We start from the raw sequence: 24,529 nt of genomic DNA, 5'->3' as shown, positions 1-24,529 counted from the left end.
GAATCCCAGAACATGTTCCAGTCTGTGATAGCAAAACAGTCCTGTAGTTTAGCATCTGCTTCATCTGACCACTTTTTTATAGACCAGGTCACTGGTGCTTCCTGCTTTAATTTTTCCTTGTAAGCAGGAATCAGGAGAACAGAATTGTGGTCAGATTTACCAAATGGAGGGCGAGGGAGAGATTTGTATGCATCTCTGTGTCTGGAGTACAGGTGATCTAGAATGTGTTTTCCCTCTGGTTGCGAATATAACATGTTGATAGAGATTAGTTAAAACTGATTTAAGTTTCCTTGCATTAAAGTCTCCGACCACTAGGAGCACTGCCTTTGGGTGCTCGGTTTCCTGTTTGCTTATTTCCTTATATAGCTGGCTGAGTGCAGTCTTAGTGCCAGCATCCGTCTGTGGTGGTAAATAAACAGCCACGAAAAGTTGAGATGAAAACTCTCTTGGCAAATAGTGTGGTCTACAGTTTATCATAAGATACTCTACTTCAGGCGAGCAAAATCTAGAGACTTCCTTAGATTTTGTGCACCAGCTGTTGTTTACAAATATGCATAGACTGCCCCCCTCGTCTTTTTGGAGTGTGCTGTTCTATCTAGCCGCTGCAGCGTATATCCTGCTAGCTGAATATCCATGTCATCATTCAGCCACGATTCCGTGAAACATAAGATGTTACAGTTTTTGATGTCCAGTTGGTAGGATATTCGTGATCGTACCTCATCTAATTTATTGCCCAGTGATTGTACGTTTGCGAGTAATATTGACTGTAACGGCAGCTTTCCCACTCACATTCTGCGGATCCTTACGAGGCACCCCGGTCTGTGTCCTCTGTACCTGCGTCTCTTTCTCTTGCCAATTACGGGGATGTTGGTCTTGTCAGGTGTTCACAGAATATCCTGTGCATCCTGCTGTTTGAAGACAAAAATCTTTGTTCCATCTGAGGTGATTAATCGCTGTCCTGATATCCAGAAGCTTTTTTTGCCGTAAGATATGGTGGCAGAAACATTATGTACAAAATAAGTTACAAATAATGTGGGGGAAAAAACACATAATAGCACAATTGGTTGGGCGCTTGTAAAACTGCTGCCAATGGGAGTGGGCTGAGGCAATTTGGTGGATGCCTGGGTGTGGAGAGGAGTCAGAGAAGAATGTAGATTAACATGAGGAGGGTATACTGTATACTATAGTGTAAAAGGGATAGTGATAGCTTTTTGAGCTCACCATCTCTCTCACCGTCCTGCTGTCCTAAGGTGGAATCCCAGACATGGACGGTCAGTAACATGAGCGTTCCTCAGCGTTAACCAAGGACCTAAATCTGACTGTGATAATGCCTCCCCCCTCCCCTCCCCATCCAGTGAGCATGGTTTCATCTGGAAAGGATGGAAGGGTGCCCGCAGGCCCCATTACCAACGATGACCTCTGCCTGCCTCTATAATGATCTGAGCAGACTCTCTCCTCTCTCTCTCTGCTTTTCAAGAAGAGAGCCCAGAGACAGGTGCAGTAGATCTCAGCTGAAGAACTCACGGCTTTCACTGCTCTGTAAGGGGATTATTAACGGGGAGGCTGAGGGAAAGAACGAGGGAGAGAAAGAGAGAGAAATAGAGTGAGAGACTTTGCTGCCAGGCATAATTACTACTTTCTCCTGCTCCTGATGTTTAGATTAAGTTATCAGGGAGAGCCTTCTGTTCTCCCTCTATCGTCACAGACCTGATTATTCACTTATTCAGAATTCATGACATCTCTGAGAGCTAAACACAGGACTGTTTGATAGACTCTCAATGTAAGGAGAGATAGTTCTGGATAGCCCATCACGGCATGGAGCTTAGCTGTGTGCGCTACAGAGGTTCAGCAGTTCTGCTGCTGCAGTTAGCAGGTTAGCTTAGGGGGGGTTGAGGGTAGCATTAGAACCCCAGAGTATCTGTGACCTCTCTCAGAACTCATAATCTCTCAGCTGTGACTTAGGCCAAGGCACAGCTCAACCCCCATAAAGATGCTAAAGATCACTAGACCGGTGAAGGCAGGAAAACAGATGGAGAAAGGGTATGTCTGTCTGCAGGTATCTGTATGTTTTATTGTATGTGTCTCTGTGCATGTATGTGTGTTTTTGTCTCTCTGTGACTGTTTGGGTTTTGGCCTCTATGTGACTTGCAGAATGACCACACACCAGGGACCTGTCTCTGCCAGGAACACCTACACTAGTGGAGCAGCCACTATCCACTTCTTGAAAACTCTTTCTTTTACACCTGTCAGAGTAACATATGACAAAACACAAATTACTTTACTCCAAAGTAAGTGTTTAAGGACCAGAGTTATTCTGAGTTGGAAGTGGAGAGAGAGGAGAGGAGGGGACCCTCGCCAAGTGATGTATGAGAATGTTCCATATTGAAAGTCATAAAGGAGAGAGCCAGTCTACTCAACCTAAGCCCCAGATCCAGTGTGTGGAACTTCAGCTGAAATCAACTCTTTATATAGGTCTCAGCAGGCATTTCTCCACAGCCAGGGCCAGTGCAGTTCACTGCCACAGGGAAGCCATTTGACTACCTGATGAGCTAGTAGGAACTCAGACTCGCACAGATGGTCTGTGAAGCTGGTTGAATATGTATTGGAACAATCCATATGAACAGATTGGAATCACATATATCAGGATTTATATTACGTGAAACTTCAGTGGTGCTTATCTTAAACTATGGGCCATAAAGCACATGTAATGTATAATTGATATGCCATGACAAGTCAAAACTCCAGGAAAAATAAGTATTCTGCCTGCACACCAAAGTTTAAAATCACAGAGAGATTTCATGTGAAAAATCAATGTACATAAAGAAAAGAATAATCTCAGTTTTAATATTTATTTTTCTCTTATTGTGTCTCGTTTCTTTTCTGCAGTTGAATGGTTGTATTTGCCATGTGCAATGGTCACTGGGTCCACTCGTTAAAAAGGAGAGAAACAGGAGAGACAGACCTCTGTCCTCAGTATGACTCAAAGCAAGGGGATGGGAGCATGCCAGGCCAGGGCTCAACACAAGACCGCCAGGCCAGCATTCATTCTCTCTCATGCACTCTCTCATGCACTCTCTCTCTCTCTCTGTCCCTCTCTCTGTCCCTCTCTCTGTCCCTCTCTCTGTCCCTCTCTCTGTCCCTCTCTCTGTCCCTCTCTCTGTCTCTCTCTCTCTCTCTCTCTCTCTCTCTCTCTCTCTCTCTCTCTCTCTCTCTCTCTCTCTCTGTCTCTTTCTCTCTCTCTGTCTCTTTCTCTCTCTCTGTCTCTTTCTCTCTCTCTGTCTCTTTCTCTGTCTCTGTCTCTTTCTCTGTCTCTCTCTCTTTCTCTGTCTCTCTCTCTCTGTCTCTCTCTCGGTCTCTTTCAGTAGATGAGCGAAGAGGATAAGAGTTCAGGAAGAGCCACAGCACTGCAAACCTCTTTAAAAAGAATGTAGCAGTGAGCCTCTGGCCTGTGTGAGCAGAATCTGAGAGGAAGGGAAAGAGGGATGTGAGGATGGGGGATTGTGTATGATAGAAAGAGAAACGTAGCAGCAACTTAATACTTCAGTGCTCTAGAAACCAATGCAGTTGCCACAGATTGAGTCATTGTTGACAGGCCTCTGTGTGTGTGAGGTAACCGATATTGCAGGAAGAAATCAAAACCACTATGGAGTGGAGTGTTGCCTTAAAATTAGCATGTGAGCTTAGCTCACTTTACAGTGCAGCATGGCAAGTACTATGAAACAGATGGTGAAAAGGAGAAAGGGCTCGGACACAGTGGCTCGACATCCAAATGTCAACACTCATACTAACATTACTTCTTCCCAGAGCATCATGGGAGGACAGGGTTACTTGACGGGTCACTGTTGATCTTGACTCCCCCCAAGTGTTAAAGCTGAACCTCTGGAACCTCAGTATCAGCCCCCTACTTCTGTCTGTCTACTTCCTCCTCTACTTATCCTCATCCACATCAACGGACAGCTTTAGCCCAGAGCTTGTACACAGCAGAGCCTCTGGCAGCCTGCCAGAGAGTTCTGCCAGAGCTAGAGTGAGCAGGGAAAGGCGAGAGAGAGAGGGGAGGAGGGTGAGAGAGAGTTGGGACAGGAGAGAGGAGAGTTGGGGAGGAGAGAAAGAGGGGGATGTAAAAGGAGAGCGAGTGGATATTTAGAGAAACATGGGATAAGAGATCATCTGGAACAAACCTTTCACTGTGGTTGGGTTTATCTTTGGATGTGAGGACTTAGTGTGTTGTGTCGATTTTGATGTGCGAAAGGGTCTCGGAGTAATGAAGCTGTGGTCTAACAATCCTCAACTAAGTTGATTTGTCTACTTTTTAAGAAAAACAGAGGTGCATGTCTTTGTAGGAGTTGTACTAGCCAAGAGGAGAAATAGTTATTTTGGTTGTTTTCATTCTTGTCCAATGATCACTTTGCTGTCTTTACTTTGTGGAGGAAGAAGGGAAGGTAGGTCAGATCAGCAGCAATATTTCTAAAGTCAGCAGCGGTCTCTCTCTCCAGCCCTCTGGACTGTGGAGCGGGCTCCTCACACACACCTGTTTGTCAGGATCCCCAGTCAGGGTGAGTGCAGCAGCAACAACAGCCATAGGTGTCTGCACAGTTGTAGCCTAAGAGGAGATCTGTGGATCTGTGCAGCTGTTGTCTGTTCTGGATTGGAAGTCTCTGTCTGTGGATGTTACTGTAGAGGCTTGATCAGACCTGCCTCTGTGTCCTGGGTAGAGTGTGGAGATGTCATCTATGTACCCCCGCACCAAGGAGCTGTCCAGGACTAGGAAGTCTCTGTCTGACTCACCACCCTCTTCACCCTCTCCTACCGCCAAGAACTTCAGAGTAAGACCCCAACTTTTTTCTCACTGTCGGAACCTCAGAGTAGTCATGGTTTTTCCGCTTTAAACTTATTTAAACTGTAGAAACAAGCGCTTTATGTTCGTATGAATTCCTAAGATTTTGCATCTGTCTCAGAGTATCACTGATAATCCCTAATTAACTGTGTGTGGGTGTGTGACTCTAAAGTGACTTGTAGCTATCAAAGGCTCTTAAATGCTGATTAAGTTTTGGCCGGTTTACTCCCAGCTCCTATTGGAATTGTGACATCTGTAGTGTGCTAATCCAATATCCATTTTCATTCAACCTAAACTAAACACCTTACAGTACATGGGTGTTAATTAAGCAATAAGGCATGAGAGGGTGTGGTATATGGCCAATATACCATGGCTAAGGGCTGTTCTTAGGCATGATCAAATCAAATCAAATTTATTTATATAGCCCTTCGTACATCAGCTGATATCTCAAAGTGCTGTACAGAAACCCAGCCTAAATGATGTAAAGCAAGGCAAAGGCAAGGCAAAGGGTGGTTACCTTGAAGAAGCTAAAATATAAAATATATTTTGATTTGTTTAACACTTTTTTTTGGTTACTACATGATTCCATATGTGTTATTTAATAGTTTTGATGTCTTCACTATTATACTACAATGTAGAAAATAGTAAAACATAAAAAACTTGAATGAGTAGGTGTGTCCAAACTTTTGACTGGTACTGTATGTATTTAGATGTGTGCTCTGAAGGCTCCTTAACACATGATTGGATGGGTCATTGTTCCAACCACTTGAGTGTTTCACAACCCTTGAAAGAGAGAGAGGGAAGGAGGGAGTATCTGTTGTGTAGTGCTGTGCACATGGCCACTTATTCTGGAAAATACTTTAGGATTGTAACATTCCATCTGCCATTTCCTGTTGTTGTTTTTCAGAATGTCTTATTCTCATGTTTTATTTATTGATATTACATTTACATTTTACATTTAAGTCATTTAGCAGACGCTCTTATCCAGAGCGACTTACAAATTGGTGCATTCACCTTATGACATCCAGTGGAACAGTCACTTTACAATAGTGCATCTAAATCTTAAGGGGGGGTGAGAGGGATTACTTATCCTATCCTAGGTATTCCTTAAAGAGGTGGGGTTTCAGGTGTCTCCGGAAGGTGGTGATTGACTCCGCTGTCCTGGCGTCGTGAGGGAGTTTGTTCCACCATTGGGGGGGCCAGAGCAGCGAACAGTTTTGACTGGGCTGAACGGGAGCTGTACTTCCTCAGTGGTAGGGAGGCGAGCAGGCCAGAGGTGGATGAACGCAGTGCCCTTGTTTGGGTGTAGGGCCTGATCAGAGCCTGGAGGTACTGAGGTGCCATTCCCCTCACAGCTCCGTAGGCAAGCACCATGGCCTTGTAGCGGATGCGAGCTTCAACTGGAAGCCAGTGGAGAGAACGGAGGAGCGGGGTGACGTGAGAGAACTTGGGAAGGTTGAACACCAGACGGGCTGCGGCGTTCTGGATGAGTTGAAGGGGTTTAATGGCACAGGCAGGGAGCCCAGCCAACAGCGAGTTGCAGTAATCCTAACGGGAGATGACAAGTGCCTGGATTAGGACCTGCGCCGCTTCCTGTGTGAGGCAGGGTCGTACTCTGCGGATGTTGTAGAGCATGAACCTACAGGAACGGGCCACCGCCTTGATGTTGGTTGAGAACGACAGGGTGTTGTTCAGGATCACGCCAAGGTTCTTGGCGCTCTGGGAGGAGGACACAATGGAGTTGTCAACCGTGATGGCGAGATCATGGAATGGGCAGTCCTTCCCCGGGAGGAAGAGCAGCTCCGTCTTGCCGAGATTCAGCTTGAGGTGGTGATCCGTCATCCACACTGATATGTCTGCCAGACATGCAGAGATGCGATTCGCCACCTGGTCATCAGATGGGGGAAAGGAGAAGATTAATTGTGTGTCGTCTGCATAGCAATGATAGGAGAGACCATGTGAGGTTATGACAGAGCCAAGTGACTTGGTGTATAGCGAGAATAGGAGAGGGCCAAGAACAGAGCCCTGGGGGACACCAGTGGTGAGAGCGCGTGGTGAGGAGACAGATTCTCGCCACGCCACCTGGTAGGAGCGACCTGTCAGGTAGGACGCAATCCAAGCGTGGGCCGCGCCGGAGATGCCCAACTCGGAGAGGGTGGAGAGGAGGATCTGATGGATCTGATGGTTCACAGTATCAGATATGATTTACATTTACATTTACTGATGAGTTATTTATTACTGCATTATTTCATGGTGTTGCCTTTCCTTTAGTAGCAATATATGCTCGTTTAAATAATTTAAAAACAAGAAGAAATGGGTTTTCAAATGGAAGTAATGGGATTCTATATTAGAGAGGCACAGAATCAGGTGCTAAAAGATCATGACCCCCCACCGCAGTACTGACAGTACCGTATCATAACCACCCACTACCTCAGTACTGACAGTACCGTATCATGACCACCCACTACCGCAGTACTGACAGTACCATATCATGACCACCCACTACCTCAGTACTGACAGTACCGTATCATGACCACCCACTACCACTGTACTAACAGTACCGTATCATGACCCCCCACCCCCCATGACTACATTACCATATCATGACCCCCACTACCACTGTACTGACAGTACCGTATCATGACCCCCAACACTACTGACAGTACCGTATCATGACCCCCAACACTACTGACAGTACTGTATCATGACCCCCCTACCACTACTAACAGTACCGTATCATGACCCCCCACTACCACTGTACTGACAGTACCGTATCATGACCCCCCCCCCCACTACTACAGTACTGTATCATGACCCCCACTACCACTGTACTGATAGTACCGTATCATGACCTCCCCCCACCCCCGACACTACTACAGTACCGTATCATGACCCCCACTACCACTGTACTGACAGTACCGTATCATGACCCCTCCAGCCCCCACTACTATAGTACCGTATCATGACCCCTCACTACCACTGTACTGACAGTATCGTATCATGACCCCTCCACCCCCACTACTACAGTACCGTATCATGACCCCCCACTACCACTGTACTAACAGTACCGTATCATGACCCCCACTACCACTGTACTAACAGTACCGTATCATGACCCCCACTACCACTGTACTAACAGTACCGTATCATGACCCCCCTCCCCCGACACTACTGACAGTACTGTATCATGACCCCCCCCTCCCCCCCCCCGACACTACTAACAGTACCGTATCATGACCCCCACTACCACTGTACTGACAGTACCGTATCATGACCCCTCCACCCCCACTACTACAGTACTGTATTATGACCCCCCACTACCACTGTACTAACAGTACCGTATCATGACCCCCACTACCACTGTACTGACAGTACCGTATCATGACCCCTCCACCCCCACTACTACAGTACTGTATTATGACCCCCACTACCACTGTACTGACAGTATCGTATCATGACCCCCCACTACCACTGTACTAACAGTACCGTATCATGACCCCTCCACCCCCACTACTACAGTACTGTATTATGACCCCCACTACCACTGAACTGACAGTACCGTATCATGACCCCTCCACCCCCACTACTACAGTACCGTATCATGACCCCCACTACCACTGTACTAACAGTACCGTATCATGACCCCCCACTACCACTGTACTGACAGTACCGTATCATGACCCCCCACTACCACTGTACTAACAGTACCGTATCATGACCCCTCACTACCACTGTACTAACAGTACCGTATCATGACCCCCACTACCACTGTACTAACAGTACCGTATCATGACCCCCACTACCACTGTACTGACAGTACCGTATCATGACCCCTCCACCCCCACTACTACAGTACTGTATTATGACCCCCACTACCAGTGTACTAACAGTACCGTATCATGACCCCCACTACCACTGTACTGACAGTACCGTATCATGACCCCCCCACCCCCACTACTACAGTACTGTATTATGACCCCCACTACCACTGTACTGACAGTACCGTATCATGACCCCCACCCCCGACACTACTACAGTACCGTATCATGACCCCCCACTACCACTGTACTGACAGTACCGTATCATGACCCCTCCAGCCCCCACTACTATAGTACCGTATCATGACCCCCCACTACCACTGTACTGACAGTACCGTATCATGACCCCCACTACCACTGTACTGACAGTACCGTATCATGACCCCCACTACCACTGTACTAACAGTACCGTATCATGACCCCCCACCCCCACTACTGACAGTACTGTATCATGACCCCCCACTCCCCCACACTACTAACAGTACCGTATCATGACCCCCACTACCACTGTACTGACAGTACCGTATCATGACCCCCACTACCACTGTACTGACAGTACCGTATCATGACCCCTCCACCCCCACTACTACAGTACTGTATTATGACCCCCCACTACCACTGTACTAACAGTACCGTATCATGACCCCCACTACCACTGTACTGACAGTACCGTATCATGACCCCTCCACTACCACTGTACTGACAGTACCGTATCATGACCCCCACTACCACTGTACTGACAGTACCGTATCATGACCCCCCACTACCACTGTACTAACAGTACCGTATCATGACCCCTCCACCCCCACTACTATAGTACCGTATCATGACCCCCCACTACCACTGTACTAACAGTACCGTATCATGACCCCTCACTACCACTGTACTAACAGTACCGCATCATGACCCCTCCACCCCCACTACTATAGTACCGTATCATGACCCCCACTACCACTGTACTGACAGTACCTTATCATGACCCCCACTACCACTGTACTGACAGTACCTTATCATGACCCCCACTACCACTGTACTGATAGTACCGTATCATGACCCCCCACTACCACTGTACTGACAGTACCGTATCATGACCCCCACTACCACTGTACTGACAGTACCGTATCATGACCACTGTACTGACAGTACCGTATCATGACCCCCACTACATTACATTTACATTTACATTTAAGTCATTTGACGCCTTATCCCACTACAAATTGGTGCATTCACCTTATGACATCCAGTGGGACAGTCACTTAACAATAGTGCATCTAAAACTTAGGGGGTGGGGTGAGAGGGATTACTTAACCTATCCTAGGTATTCCTTAAACAGTGGGGTTTCAGGTGTCTCCGGAAGGTGGTGATTGATGTGAGGGAGTTTGTTCCACCACTGGGGGGCCACTGCAGCGAACAGTTTTGACAGTACTTCCCAGTGGTATCAGCAGGCCCCCCACTACCACTTGTTTGTGTATAGTCAGAGCCTGGAGGTCTGAGGTGACCCCCACACCCGTAGGCAAGCACCACGGATGTCAACTGGAAGCCAGTGGAGAGAACGGAGGAGCGGGGTGACGTGAGAGAACTTGGGAAGGTTGAACACCAGACGGGCTGCAGGCGTTCTCATGAGTTGAAGGGGTTTAATGGCACAGGCAGGGAGCCACTACCACTGTACTAACAGTACCGTATCATGACCCCTCCACTACCACTACTACAGTACCTTATCATGACCCCCACTACCACTGTACTGACAGTACCTTATCATGACCCCCCACTACCACTGTACTGACAGTACCGTATCATGACCCCTCCACTACCACTACTGACAGTACCGTATCATGACCCCCACTACCACTGTACTAACAGTACCGTATCATGACCCCTCCACCCCCACTACTATAGTACCGTATCATGACCCCCACTACCACTGTACTGACAGTACCTTATCATGACCCCCACTACCACTGTACTGACAGTACCGTATCATGACCCCTCCACCCCCACTACTATAGTACCGTATCATGACCCCCACTACCCACTGTACGTTTCATGACACTGTACTGACAGTACCGTTTCATGACCCCCACTACCACTGTACTGACAGTACCGTATCATGACCCCTCCATGACCCCTCCAGCCCCCACTACTATAGTACCGTATCATGACGGTACTGTCAGTACTGCTACCACTGTACTGACAGTACCGTTTCATGACCCCCCACTACCACTGTACTGACAGTACCGTATCATGACCCCCCACTACCACTGTACTGACAGTACCGTATCATGACCCCTCCACCCCCCACTACTACAATACTGTATTATGACCACCCACTACCACAGTACTGACAGTATCACAGTCCTCCACTGCTGTCAGGAGAACTCCAAAGAATACAGTCACTGTTTTGTCCATTCTTTTCTTTTCATTAACTGTACTTTTCCATTCTCATATATATCCACAGTGAGCTCAGGCATTAAGTGTCCATGATGTCAGCACAGCAAAAAGCCCATATTGGCAATATTTCCCTGGGAGAAAAATGTAAGCGAGAAATAAAAATCTCCAGAAGGGCACGTTGCTGTTGGTGTGATATTAGAACTCTCCTCATTGTTTATGATGAAATCCTGGTGCATTTCTTTCTGCAAAAGTGTTGTGTGCAGCACAGCTGCAGACATTGAGCAACAGGCCTTGACTGTAAACAAGCAAGCACATCTGCCTCCGCAGAGGCAATGCTTCATGTCACACTTCGGACAAGACGAGAGATTTGGCCCGAAATCCTACCTTCTCTCTGTACTTGGATTAGGAAAACTCTTCCAAATGAGATGAATAATAACCCAAAATGGGGAGGTTCTTTTAGTTGTTTACTCTTGTTAGTAATTCCATAATTATATCCAGAAATGGCTGGAGAGAATGAAGAGGTGGAAGGGAGAGTGAAAAAAGATAGAGATCTGCAGTGAATATCTGGGGAAGCAATATAGGCTTTTATGGTTGTGTGTACAGTACAGTAGCCCATGGTCATTCTGGTGGGGTGAAACAAACTCATATTTTCCAGTGGGGTGAATGGGCAGTAGTCCAGGCAGGCAGCCTATGGGATGAGAGGGTGAGAAAGAAGAGAGAGGAGGGCTGACCATTAAAGGGGTCCTTCAAGAAATGAAACACTTTGCAGAGCAATAAGATCAAGCGCAGTCTCTCTGTGATAGGCTTTGCATCAGAGCTGGGACTCAAAAAAGCATAGGGATTAAAAAGCTGGGATTAAAAAGCATAGGTAGTGTGTAGGAGGGATTGATGCTGATGGTTTTACAGGCTGCATAGAAGGGAGTGCTGTTAACTGGGGAGTGTTTATATCGGGAGTGTACTAAGGATCCCAGTCAACCTCCAGCGCATGTACTGTCCAGTAAAGCAGCAGACCCCCGGCTTGCTGTGTGGTGGTTGGTCGTGACCAGTCGTAAACCAATTGGCCATGTGTTTACACAGAGCCCACAGTGCAGTTCAGGATCGCACCCGTTCAGCACAGGCCAGTACCATTAATCTATGGCTCTGCTGTTATTTCTACCCTGGTGGATTGTCTCCCCAGTCAACTGCTAGGCCTTATGGAGCCTCAAATGTAGATTCTGGTGCTTTGTAAATAAATAGAGAGATTACATAGACCAGGTGCAGTGCCAGCAGGTGCCCATCATATCTCTATCCGCTGCCCTTTCAGGATTGCCTCCTGGTAAGTCAGAAGACAGAGTAGGTTTATGGAAGTTTACAATGTTTCATGATGCATACACATTGTAAATGAATTAGAAATAAATGTACTTGGCAAGACTGAAACAAAACATTTAGGTAATTCCTCTCTGTAATTTGTTAAATCCTGCTCTGTGAAATAGATCCCACTTGTCTGACGTCCGAGCCTGTCCTGGCTCACTGTAAGGTGGCCGCCTCGCTTCGCGTTCCTAGGAAACTATGCAGTTTTTTTTTTTTTTTACGTGTTATTTCTGACATTAGTACCCCAGGTCATCTTAGGTTTCATTACATACAGTCGAGAAGAACTACTGAACATAAGATCAGCGTCAACTCACCATCAGTACGACCAAGAATATGACTTTCGCGAAGCGGATCCTGTGTTCTGCCATTCACCCAGGACATGGATCCCAGCCGGCGACCCCAAAAAACGACTTCATAAAAGGGGGAAACAGAGCGGTCTTCTGGTCAGACTCCGGAGACGGGCACATCGTGCACCACTCCCTAGCATTCTTCTCGCCAATGTCCAATCTCTTGACAACAAGGTTGATGAAATCCGAGCAAGGGTAGCTTTCCAGAGGGACATCAGAGACTGTAACGTTCTTTGCTTCACGGAAACATGGCTCACTGGAGAGACGCTATTAGAATCGGTGCAGCCAGCTGGTTTCTCCACGCATCACGCCGACAGAAACAAACATCTGTCTGGTAAGAAGAGGGGCGGGGGCGTATGCTTCATGGTTAACGTGACGTGGTGTGATCATAACAACATACAGGTACTCAAGCCCTTCTGTTCAGCTGATTTAGAATTCCTCACAATCAAATGTTGACCGCATTATCTACGAAGGGAATTCTCTTCGATAATAATCACAGCCGTATATATTCCCCCCCAAGCAGACACTGAAATCCATTTATCCGGAGGCTGCATTCATCGAAGCTGGAGATTTTAACAAGGCTAATCTGAAAACAAGACTCCCTAAATTTTATAAGCGCAACCAGGGCTGGAAAAACCTTGGATAACTGCTATTCTAACTTCCGCGACGCATATAAGGCACTGCCCCGCCCTCCTTTCGGAAAAGCTGACCACAACTCCATTTTGTTGATCCCTGCCTACAGACAGAAACTAAAACAAGAAGCTCCCGCGCTGAGGTCTGTTCAACGCTGGTCCGACCAATCTGATTCCACACTCCAAGACTGCTTCCATCATGTGGACTGGGATATGTTTCGTATTTCGTCAGACAACAACATTGACGAATACGCTGATTCGGTGAGCGAGTTCATTAGAACGTGCGTTGAAGATGTTGTTCCCATAGCAACGATTAAAACATTCCCAAACCAGAAACCGTGGATTGATGGCAGCATTCGCGTGAAACTGAAAGCCCGAACCACTGCTTTTAATCAGGGCAAGGTGACCGGAAACATGACCGAATAAAAACAGTGTAACTATTCCCTCCGCAAGGCAATCAAACAAGCTAAGCGTCAGTATAGAGACAAAGTAGTAGTATTGCAACTGGGTACTGGACTTCCTGACGGGCCGCCCCCAGGTGGTGAGGGTAGGCAACAACATTTCCACCCCGCTGATCCTCAACACTGGGGCCCCACAAGGGTGCGTTCTGAGCCCTCTCCTGTACTCTCTGTTCACCCATGACTGTGTGGCCACGCACGCCTCCAACTCAATCATCAAGTTTGCGGACGACACAACAGTGGTAGGCTTGATTACCAACAACAACGAGACGGCCTACAGGAAGGAGGTGAGGGCCCTCGAGGTGTGGTGTCAGGAAAATAACCTCACACTCAACGTCAACAAAACTAAGTAGATGATTGTGGACTTCAGGAAACAGCAGAGGGAACACCCCCCTATCCACATTGATGGAACAGTAGTGGAGAGGGTAGTAAGTTTTAAGTTCCTCGGCGTACACATCACAGACAAACTGAATTGGTCCACCCACACAGATAGCATCGTGAAGAAGGCGCAGCAGCGCCTCTTCAACCTCAGGAGGCTGAAGAAATTTGGCTTGTCACCAAAAGCACTCACAAACTTCTACAGCTGCACAATCGAGAGCATCCTGTCGGGCTGTATCACCGCCTGGTATGGCAACTGCTCCGCCCACAACCGTAAGGCTCTCCAGAGGGTAGTGAGGTCTGCACAACGCATAACCGGGGGCAAACTACCTGCCCTCCAGGACATCTACACCATCCAATGTCACAGGAAGGCCATAAAGATCATCAAGGACAACAACCACCCGAGCCACTGCCTGTTCACCCCGCTATCATCCAGAAGGCGAGGTCAGTACAGGTGCATCAAAGCTGGGACCGAGAGACTGAAAAACAGCTTCTATCTCAAGGCCATCAGACTGTTAAACAGCCACCACTAACATTGAGTGGCTGCTGCCAACACACTGACTCAACTCCAGCCACTTTAATAATGGGAATTGATGGGAAATGATGTAAAATATATCCCTAGCCACTTTAAACAATGCTACCTAATATAATGTTTACATACCCTACATTATTCATCTCATATGTATATGTATATACTGTACTCTATATCATCTACTGCATCTTTATGTAGTACATGTATCACTAGCCACTTTAACTATGCCACTTTGTTTGCATACTCATCTCATATGTATATACTGCACTCAATACCATCTACTGTATCTTGCCTATGCCGCTCTGTACCATCACTCACTCATATATCTTTATGTACATATTATTATCCCCTTACACTTGTGTCTTTAAGGTAGTAGTTTTGGAATTGTTAGCTAGATTACTTGTTGGTTATTACTGCATTGTCAGAACTAGAAGCACAAGCATTTCGCTACACTTGCATTAACATCTGCTAACCATGTGTATGTGACAAATAAAATTTGATTTGATTTGGCTAATGGAGCTAAAATGGAAGGAGATTTAGAAATGTCACAATGGATGTTTCTGCATGACCTAGATCTGTGGTACTGTGTTTGGTTACCCCAGCTATCCCCAAAGCCAGCAACAGGGGGTACTTGAAAAGGACTACTGCATTAAGTGTCTTGCTGTCCTTTAAGTGATTATGAAGCATTTTCATCAATGTATTAATCCTTATGGTAACTTGGAGGCCTGGTCGTGGTCGTTCTGCGGCCGTATACCCCGCAAATCTAGAATAGTCCTGTCATGTCCTGCTCTAAAATACATATTTTCTGGACGTTAAATATAGGTTCCTTTTAGTTTCTAAATGAAAGGTTAAAAGACGTCTTTTCCAGACATTGAATATTATGTATTTTCCGGACATTGAAATCATATTCATTTTAATTTCTGGCTGAAAGTTTGCAAAGCGTGACTACTTTGAAGAATCTCAAATATAAAATAGATTCTGATTTGTTTAACACTTTTTTTGGTTACTACATGATTCCATATGTGTTATTTCTTAGTTGTGATGTCTTCACTATTATTCTACAATGTAGAAAATAGTAGAAATAAAGAAACACCCTTGAATGAGTAGATGTGTTTAAACTTTTGAATGGTACAGTACATCAATGTTTGGACCAAATCAAGGCCGGTCTAGACTGAACCAAATCTGAACCAAACATAGACGTCTATGTTTTGGGCAAATCAAGGCTGATCCAGACCGGACTGGACCAAAAATCAACGTCTGTGGAAATCAAGTCCCGCAAAGGAAAGCGGTCCAAAAGACATTTAAGAAATTCCTCTCTGTAATTCATTCAATCCTGCTCTGTGAAATAGATCCCACTTGTCTGGCGTCTGAGCCTGGCCTGGCTCAGTGTAAGGCTAATGGAGCTAAAATGGAAGGAGATTTAGGATTGTCGCAATGGATGTTTCTGCTTGACCTAGATCTGTGGTTTCCAAACTACGGTACATGTTTGGGTACCCCAGCTCCCGAGCTCCCGGGTCCCCTGGCTCCCAAGTGGTGCTGCGGTCTAAGGCACTGCATCTCAGTGCTAGAGGCATCACCACAGACCCTGGTTCGATTCCAGGCTGTATCACAACTGGCTGTGATTGGGAGTCCCATAGGGCGGCACACAATTGGCCCAGTGTCATCCAGGTTAGGGTTTGGCCGGGGTAGGCCGTCATTGTAAATAAGAATTTATTCTTGACCGACTTGCCTAGTTAAAGGTTCAAAGGAAGAAAAAAAACAATAAATAAAATCTCCAAGCCAGCTCCATGTGGTAAAAGGACTACTGCATGTAATGTCTTACTGTGTTTTAAGTGATTATCAAGCCATTTGTCACAGTGTAAGAATTATTATGGAGACTTGCAGGTCCGATAGAATAGAATAGCCTGTCACTGAAATTGTGTATAGGTTGTCAAAGACATGAGGCCATCCAGTGTTAGTGTTGTATGAACAGTTGATCAGAGCGCTCATCCTGCCTTTTCCATCCTTGGACCTTCTTCATCAGAGTTGACTGGCTCTCTGTCCCTGGATGGAGACAGGGCTGGATGGAGACTAACACATGACCGCATAAGGCCAGGCAGCTTTAGCAGTGCTGAATAAACATTCACAGAGGAGAGGAACGTCTCTCATGGTGCGCCTAGAATTTACTCCCCCTCTAAAATCCATGTGGCTGTTACAGTGTATGAGCCTCCTAATAAAGACCAGGCATTTTAGGTCTGCTTCTGCTCTTGGTTTGTCCTGCATAGACTCACAACAAAGCTTAGCTTTAAAAAACAGATGAACAACATCTTGTATCACAGCGCCTGTACTCTTTCTAAAGATCTAATTTAACTGTACAGTATATAAGAATATGAATATGTATATGCACTCAGCGGCCAGATTATTAGGTACACCACCCAGTTCACAAAAATGGTTAGTTCTTTACAGACAGTGAGTCATGTGGCCGTGGCTTGCTATATAAAGCAGGCCTGTCACGCCCTGACCTTAGAGAGACGTTTTATTTCTCTATTTGGTGAGGTCAGGGTGTGATGTGGGGGGGGGCATTCTATGTTTTGTATTTATTTGGTTTTGGCCGAGTGTGGTTCCCAATCAGAGGCAGCTGTCTATCGTTGTCTCTGATTGGGAGTCATACTTAGGTAGCCTGTTTTCCCACCTATGTTGTGGGATCTTGTTTTTTGTTAGCTCTGTGAAGCCGGCATTGTTTGTTTTTCCTTTTGTCGTTTTTGTTTGGTGTTCTGAGTATTAAAGATCATGAACACTTACCACGCTGCACCTTGCTCTACTTCTTCAGACGAACGTTACAAGGCTGACCAGCATCGAGGCCTTCAGTTAAATCAAATAACATTTTATTTGTCACATGCTTCGTAAACAACAGGTGTAGAATAACAGTAAAATGCTTACTTACAGGCCCTTCCGAACAATGCAGATAAAAAAATGATCTATAAGAAAAAAAAATTAAATACCAGGAATAAATACACAATGACTGATAATACACAATGACTGATAACTTGGCTATATACACTGGGTACCAGTACCGAATCGAGGTGCAGGGGTACGAGGTAATTGAGTTAGATATGTACATATAGGTAGGGATAAAATGACTAGGCAACAGGATAGATAATGAACATTAACAGCAGCGTATGTGATGAGTCAAAAGAGAGTGCAAAAATGGTCAATGCAGATAGTTTGGATAGCTATTGTTTAACCATTTAAGTAAATATTTAGCAGTCTTATGTCTTGGGGGTAGAAGCTGTTCCGCGTCCTGTCGGATCAAGACTTGGTGCATCGGTACCACTTGCCGTGAGGTAGCAGAGAAAACACTACACGTATAAAGCCCTATAAAAGGGCTTTATAAATACATTTGATTGATTGATTGACTTGGGTTGCTGTAGTCTTTGTACATTTTTGGGACTTTCCTCTGACAGAGAAAACACTACCGAGGAAATGAAGCTCTTGCCCTGCTCCACTGACTTGGGTTGCTGTAGTCTTTGTACATTTTTGGGACTTTCCTCTGACACAGGGAGCTTGGCCCCTGTGCTGTACAGGGGAATGAACTAAAACGCATCCCTGAGGGGCCCCATGTTGAGGGAAATTGACCTTCAACACTGGACTTGCCCTGCTCCACTGCAGTCCTGTCGATGTCCAGGTGGGAAAGGGCAGTGTGGAGTGCGATAGAGATTGCATCATCTGTGGATCTGTTTGAGCGGTATGCAAATTGGAGTGGGTCAGGATGTCTGGGGTGATGGTGTTGAAGACCTTCGAAAGGCAGGGTACAATAGATATAGGTACTGTAACAGTTTGAGTTCAGAGTGTCTCCCCCTCTGAATAGGGGGATGACCGCGGCAGCATTCCAATCTTTGAGGATCTCAGACGATACGAAAGAGAGATTGAACAGGCTAGAACAGGCTACGTTGCAACAATTCCGGGAGGATAATTTTAGAAAGAGAGGGTCAAGATTGTCTAGCCCGGCTGATTTGTAAGGGTCCAGATTTTGCAGTTCTTTCAGAACTTCAGCTATCTGGATTTGGGTGAGGGAGAATGCTTGTTGATGAGATGTCAAAGGAGAATGGCAAGAATTGTGCAAGCTAGCAGGCAGACCACAAACTGGAAAATAAAGGTGCATTACAACAGTTGTGTGCAGAATGGAATCTCGGAACACACAACTCATTGACCCTTGTCACAGATGGGCTTTTGCCGACGAATCCCGGTCATGCTGATGGCAGAGTCAGGATTTATGTGTATTCTGCTGCTTGTCTATAGCTAATATAATTGTTTTTCACAATGTAGTTTTGATGTAAGGAACTACTTTTTCAAAGTAGCTTTAGTTTTCTAAACTATTTCCCCCCTTAGCTTTAGTGCAGCTCAACTTCTTCCAGTGTGAAGTAATTGGTAGCTTGGTAAACTATATTTTCAGAGCAGCTTCCCCAACACTGACAGACCAGCGTGTCATCCAGTGTTTCCAAACAGGATACGATCTAGTGGCCAGGGAATAAGCTGATCTGTTGTTTTATGTGTTTAAAGGAGTCTCTCACCCAGGCAGGAGAACAGCTCCTAATCTCAAAGAATGCAAGAGAACATGATATCTAAGCAGAGATCACAAGGAGATCAAACACTATCTCTCTCTCTCGCTCTCTTTTTCACAATTTCCCTTTTTTCTCTGTACCGTATCATGTCGTAATGTGCACTGATCAATGATCAGCCACCCTGGGTCATGTATATCAACTCTTGGCAAGGAACTTCCCATCACGTAACAGATTGTCATAGAGGGCTCTTTCCATGCTATCAGATAGGCCTAGTCATTATTGAGTGCAGACAACCATATTTGGTGCCTGATTCACTAAGAACGGAGCGCACAGATGGAAACTGAAGATAAACATTTTGGACCTAACATAGTCTAGACTTTACACTTTATTTAAGTAAATGCCTCATATATGTACACAATTTACCCAATGGAAAGGCAGTATACATCTCAGACTGGGCCTTTGCAGCCATGCAGTCATCTAGTCAGGACCAGATGATGCCAAGCCAGTATGTGTCCCGAATGGCACCTTATTCCCTATGTCCCCAGTAGCGCTCAATATAGGGGATAGGGTGCCATTTGAGACACAGCCAGTATGATATCAGCAGCATGATGTACCCTGAGGTCATCACTTGGAGTCTCTCACCCAGTAAACTGGGGCCTTTCGCCGCATGATGTCATCTCTGCGCTGCAGGCATCTGTGTGGCAAACACTCACTAAAAGATGAACAGGGTTTACAGGAGAAGGATTACCTATGTGAACTCTGTCAGAGCAGGAGAGAAGAGCATGCAAGGTCCCAGTGAATTATATATCACAAGCAGATCACTTGTGTTGGCCTATGCAATACCTGATGCAAATCATCTGAACACATTGTGGGTTGGATGTCACATAAAGTTTCTATTTTCTTCTTCATGGTGTCCTCATGGAAAATGTTTTACTCTGTCTGAAGTCTCTGGTTGATACTTCATACAAATTAAATGTCTCAGATTCAGCCACTGTGCTGGTTCTAACCAGTATGGTATTGTAAAGTAAGTCAGAATGATTTCATATATGCACAAAGAGCTTTTTGTGATACATTTTCACACTAAACTAACATGTTTTTTCTCTGTTCATTTTCAGCACGACAGGGCATCAAGGTATGTACAGATTCTGATCTTCCTTCTCTTGCTTTCTTATCAACCTGACCACTATTTTAGTATTTTAGCTTCATGAGAAACACATACAGCACTCCAAAAAAATATTTGTATGTCATCTATGTCAGTGTTCCAACACTGTTGTAATGTCATCTATGTCAGTGTTCCAACACTGTTGTAATGTCATCTATGTCAGTGTTCCAACACTGTTGTAATGTCATCTATGTCAGTGTTCCAACACTGTTGTAATGTCATCTATGTCAGTGTTCCAACACTGTTGTTGGTCAGTGTTCCAAACTGTTCAAATCAAATCAAATTTATTTATATAGTGTTCCAACACTGTTGTAATGTCATCATGTCAGTGTTCCAACACTGTTGTAATGTCAAAGTGCTGTTCCAACAGAAACTATGTCAGTGTTCCAAAAACCCAGATGTTGTACATCACCCACTTAAGGAGCTGTGCTTCCTCCTTCCTCCCAGGTTGGACTCTGGTGGTGGGGACAGCAGGGCTGAACCTCTGGGCAGAACCAGCTCCTACACACGCAGGGAAACCAGATTGGCAGCGCTGAACAAGCATGAGGACGACACCAGCTCCAGGGATTACAAGAAGGTACTGTAGAACCCAGAAGGGAAACAGAAGATATCTATTTTTTTTTAAATCTAAACGTAACTAGCCTGGTTAAATAAAGGTTAAATATACTGAACAAAAATATAAACTCAACATGCAACAATTTCTAAGAATTTACTGAGTTACAGTTCATGTAAGGAAATCAGTAAATTTAAATAATTAATTAGGTCCTAATCTATGGATTTCACATGACTGGTAATACAGATATGCATCTGTTGGTCACAGATACCTTACAAAAATGGGCCTCACAATGGGCCTCAGGATCTCGTCACAGTATTTCTGTGCATTCAATTTAACATCAATAAAATTCAATTGTGTTCATTGTCCGTAGCGTACGCCTGCCCATACCATAACCCCACCACCACCATGGGGCCCTCTGTTCACAACGTTGACATCAGCAAACCGCTTTCCCACACGATGCCATAGATGTGGTCTGTGGTTGAGAGGCCGGTTGGACGTACTGCCAAATTCTCTAAAACGACGTTGGAGGTCGGCTAATGGCAGAGAAATTAACATTAAATTCTCTGGCCACAGCTCTGGTGGACATTCCTGCAGTCGGCATGCCAATTGCACACTCCCTCAAAAGTTGAGACATCTGTGGCATTGTGTTTTATGACAAAACTACATATTTTAGAGTGGCCTTTTATTGTCCCCAGCACAAGGTGCACCTGTGTAATGATCATGCTGTTTAATCAGCTTCTTGATATGCTGCACCTGTCAGGTGCATGGATTATCTTGACAAAGGACAAATATTCACTAACATGGATGTAAATAAATTTGTACACAGAATGTGAGCGAAATAAGCTTTTTTTTAGGGATCTTTTATTTCAGCTCATGAAACATAGGACCAACAACACTTGACATGCTGCGTTTATATTTTTGTTCAGTATTTTTTTTATATATTTTTTTATTTCACCTTTATTTAACCAGGTAGGCTAGTTGAGAACAGGTTCTCATTTGCAACTGCGACCTGGCCAAGATAAAGCATAGCAGTGTGAACAGACAACACAGAGTTACACTTGGAGTAAACAATTAACAAGTCAATAACACAGAGAAAAAAGGGGAGTCTATATACAATGTGTGCAAAAGGCATGAGGAGGTAGGCGAATAATTACAATATTGCAGATTAACACTGGAGTGATAAATGATCAGATGATCATGTACAGGTAGAGATATTGGTGTGCAAAAGAGCAGAAAAGTAAATAAATAAAAACTGTGGGGATGAGGTAGGTGAAAATGGGTGTGCTATTTACCAATAGATTATGTACAGCTGCAGCGATCGGTTAGCTGCTCAGCTAGCTGATGTTTGAAGTTGGTGAGGGAGATAAAAGTCTCCAACTTCAGCGATTTTTGCAATTCGTTCCAGTCACAGGCAGCAGAGTACTGGAACGAAAGGCGGCCGAATGAGGTGTTGGCTTTAGTGATGATCAATGAGATACACCTGCTGGAGCGCGTGCTACGGATGGGTGTTGCCATCGTGACCAGTGAGCTGAGATAAGGCGGAGCTTTGCCTAGCATGGCCTTGTAGATGACCTGAAGCCAGTGGGTCTGGCGACGAATATGTAACGAGGGCCAGCCGACTAGAGCATACAAGTCGCAGTGGTGGGTAGTATAAGGTGCTTTAGTGACAAAACGGATGGCACTGTGATAAACTGCATCCAGTTTGCTGAGTAGAGTGTTGGAAGCAATTTTGTAGATGACGTCGCCGAAGTCGAGGATCGGTAGGATAGTCAGTTTTACTAGGGTAAGCTTGGCAGCGTGAGTGAAGGAGGCTTTGTTGCGGAATAGAAAGCCGATTCTTGATTTGATTTTCGATTGGAGATGTTTGATATGGGTCTGGAAGGAGAGTTTGCAGTCTAGCCAGACACCTAGGTACTTATAGGTGTCCACATATTCAAGGTCGGAACCATCCAGTGTGGTGATGCTAGTCGGGCATGCGGGTGCAGGCAGCGATCGGTTGAAAAGCATGCATTTGGTTTTACTAGCGTTTAAGAGCAGTTGGAGGCCACGGAAGGAGTGTTGTATGGCATTGAAGCTCGATTGGAGGTTAGATAGCACAGTGTCCAATGACGGGCCGAAAGTGTATACAATGGTGTCGTCTGCGTAGAGGTGGATCAGGGAATCGCCCGCAGCAAGAGCAACATCATTGATATATACAGAGAAAAGAGTCGGCCCGAGAATTGAACCCTGTGGCACCCCCATAGAGACTGCCAGAGGACAGGACAACATGCCCTCCGATTTGACACACTGAACTCTGTCTGCAAAGTAATTGGTGAACCAGGCAAGGCAGTCATCCGAAAAACCGAGGCTACTGAGTCTGCCGATAAGAATAAATCTAAATAAATCTAAATAAATAGATTCCATATGTATGTTTGCTTTCTCCCACATACAGTGCCATCCATGTTTTAATCAGGAGAGAGTTGTGTATGGGGCAAAAAGTGATCAATACCACTTCCTGTTGATTCACCTGATGCAGAGATATCAGAGCTGGCCTATTGTGGGGAAAATGTTGTCACATTACAAGGTACTGTATCTCCAAGTGACATAAGCATTAACCTTTTAATTTGTTCTCTTTCAGATGTATGAAGATGCTTTGGCAGAGAATGACAAGCTCAAGTCCCGGCTGGATGATAGCAAACAGGAGCTGACCAAGATACGCACCCAGCTGGACAAAGTCACCCAGGTACAGTATAGTAGGAGTGCATCTGATTGGCTGATAGAGTCCAGTAGAGTCCCTCCCCAAGCTCAATACTGAGCACAACACTGAGACAGTCCTGCATAGCCTTCTGTTGACCATCTTAATTAAGTTCAGTATAGTTCACACGTCTCAACAGCATATTGCATTTGAACAATAAATTGTTCAAGGTGAGCACAAGGTGATAAGAAAACGAACCAGTGTATCCCCATCAAAGTTGTCAAATTCTGTTTTATCCCATTTTAAGTCAACCCACTGTATATTTTTTTCCACTTTGTGACAACTGTGCACTCTGTCTTACAGAAACAGGACAGAGTATCTGAAAGATCCACTGTACTTGAATCAGAGAAAAGGGTATCTATAACTTGTTAAATATCTTGCGGGCTTCTCTTTCTTTGTTTTCTCAAAGCCATATGCCTCATATTCTTGATATCAACATTCCAATTCTCTTTCCATCCTGACAGCTTGATATCTACATGTCTACCACTCTCTGCTTTTTTTCTGATCTCAGTCCATTGTTTCAGATCTGTTCCATGTCATCTGTCTGTCTGTTCATTCCTCTATGGGCTCATCATCATGTGTGGGAATGAAAAATAACTCCTAATTTAAAAGTAGAAATCTTAAAGTGGGGTTGTGATTCTGACCTGAACTACCTGCTCTCCTCAGGAAAAACAGGCTCTGGAGAAGAGGGTAACGGACATGGAGGAAGAGCTCAAGGTAAGGTCTTCACTGCAACAAGGAGGGAAGTCACTACATGGCCCTGCTTGGTTGAGAGAGAGAGAGAGAGAGAGAGAGAGAG

At 45.3% G+C, this 24,529-nt stretch overlaps 1 protein-coding gene across 1 annotated transcript in view; it reads left to right on the top strand.

Moving 5' to 3' along the window:
• The window catches only part of LOC124032044 (protein phosphatase 1 regulatory subunit 12B), a 38,782-nt gene that overhangs the window by 7,022 nt on the left and 7,231 nt on the right, over positions 1–24,529 (top strand). Inside the window, exons 6-11 of the mRNA XM_046344044.1 lie at positions 4,713–4,823; positions 20,394–20,410; positions 20,888–21,017; positions 23,614–23,718; positions 24,034–24,084; positions 24,397–24,447. Of these exons, the coding sequence (XP_046200000.1) occupies positions 4,713–4,823; positions 20,394–20,410; positions 20,888–21,017; positions 23,614–23,718; positions 24,034–24,084; positions 24,397–24,447 (465 nt within the window). The remainder of the gene's footprint in view (positions 1–4,712; positions 4,824–20,393; positions 20,411–20,887; positions 21,018–23,613; positions 23,719–24,033; positions 24,085–24,396; positions 24,448–24,529) is intronic.

The sequence above is a fragment of the Oncorhynchus gorbuscha genome, linkage group LG03, assembly GCF_021184085.1.
Source record: "Oncorhynchus gorbuscha isolate QuinsamMale2020 ecotype Even-year linkage group LG03, OgorEven_v1.0, whole genome shotgun sequence".
Classification (NCBI taxonomy): Eukaryota; Metazoa; Chordata; class Actinopteri; order Salmoniformes; family Salmonidae; genus Oncorhynchus; species Oncorhynchus gorbuscha.
Note: the sequence above shows the minus strand (reverse complement) of the source record. Positions and strands in the feature narration are given on the sequence as shown.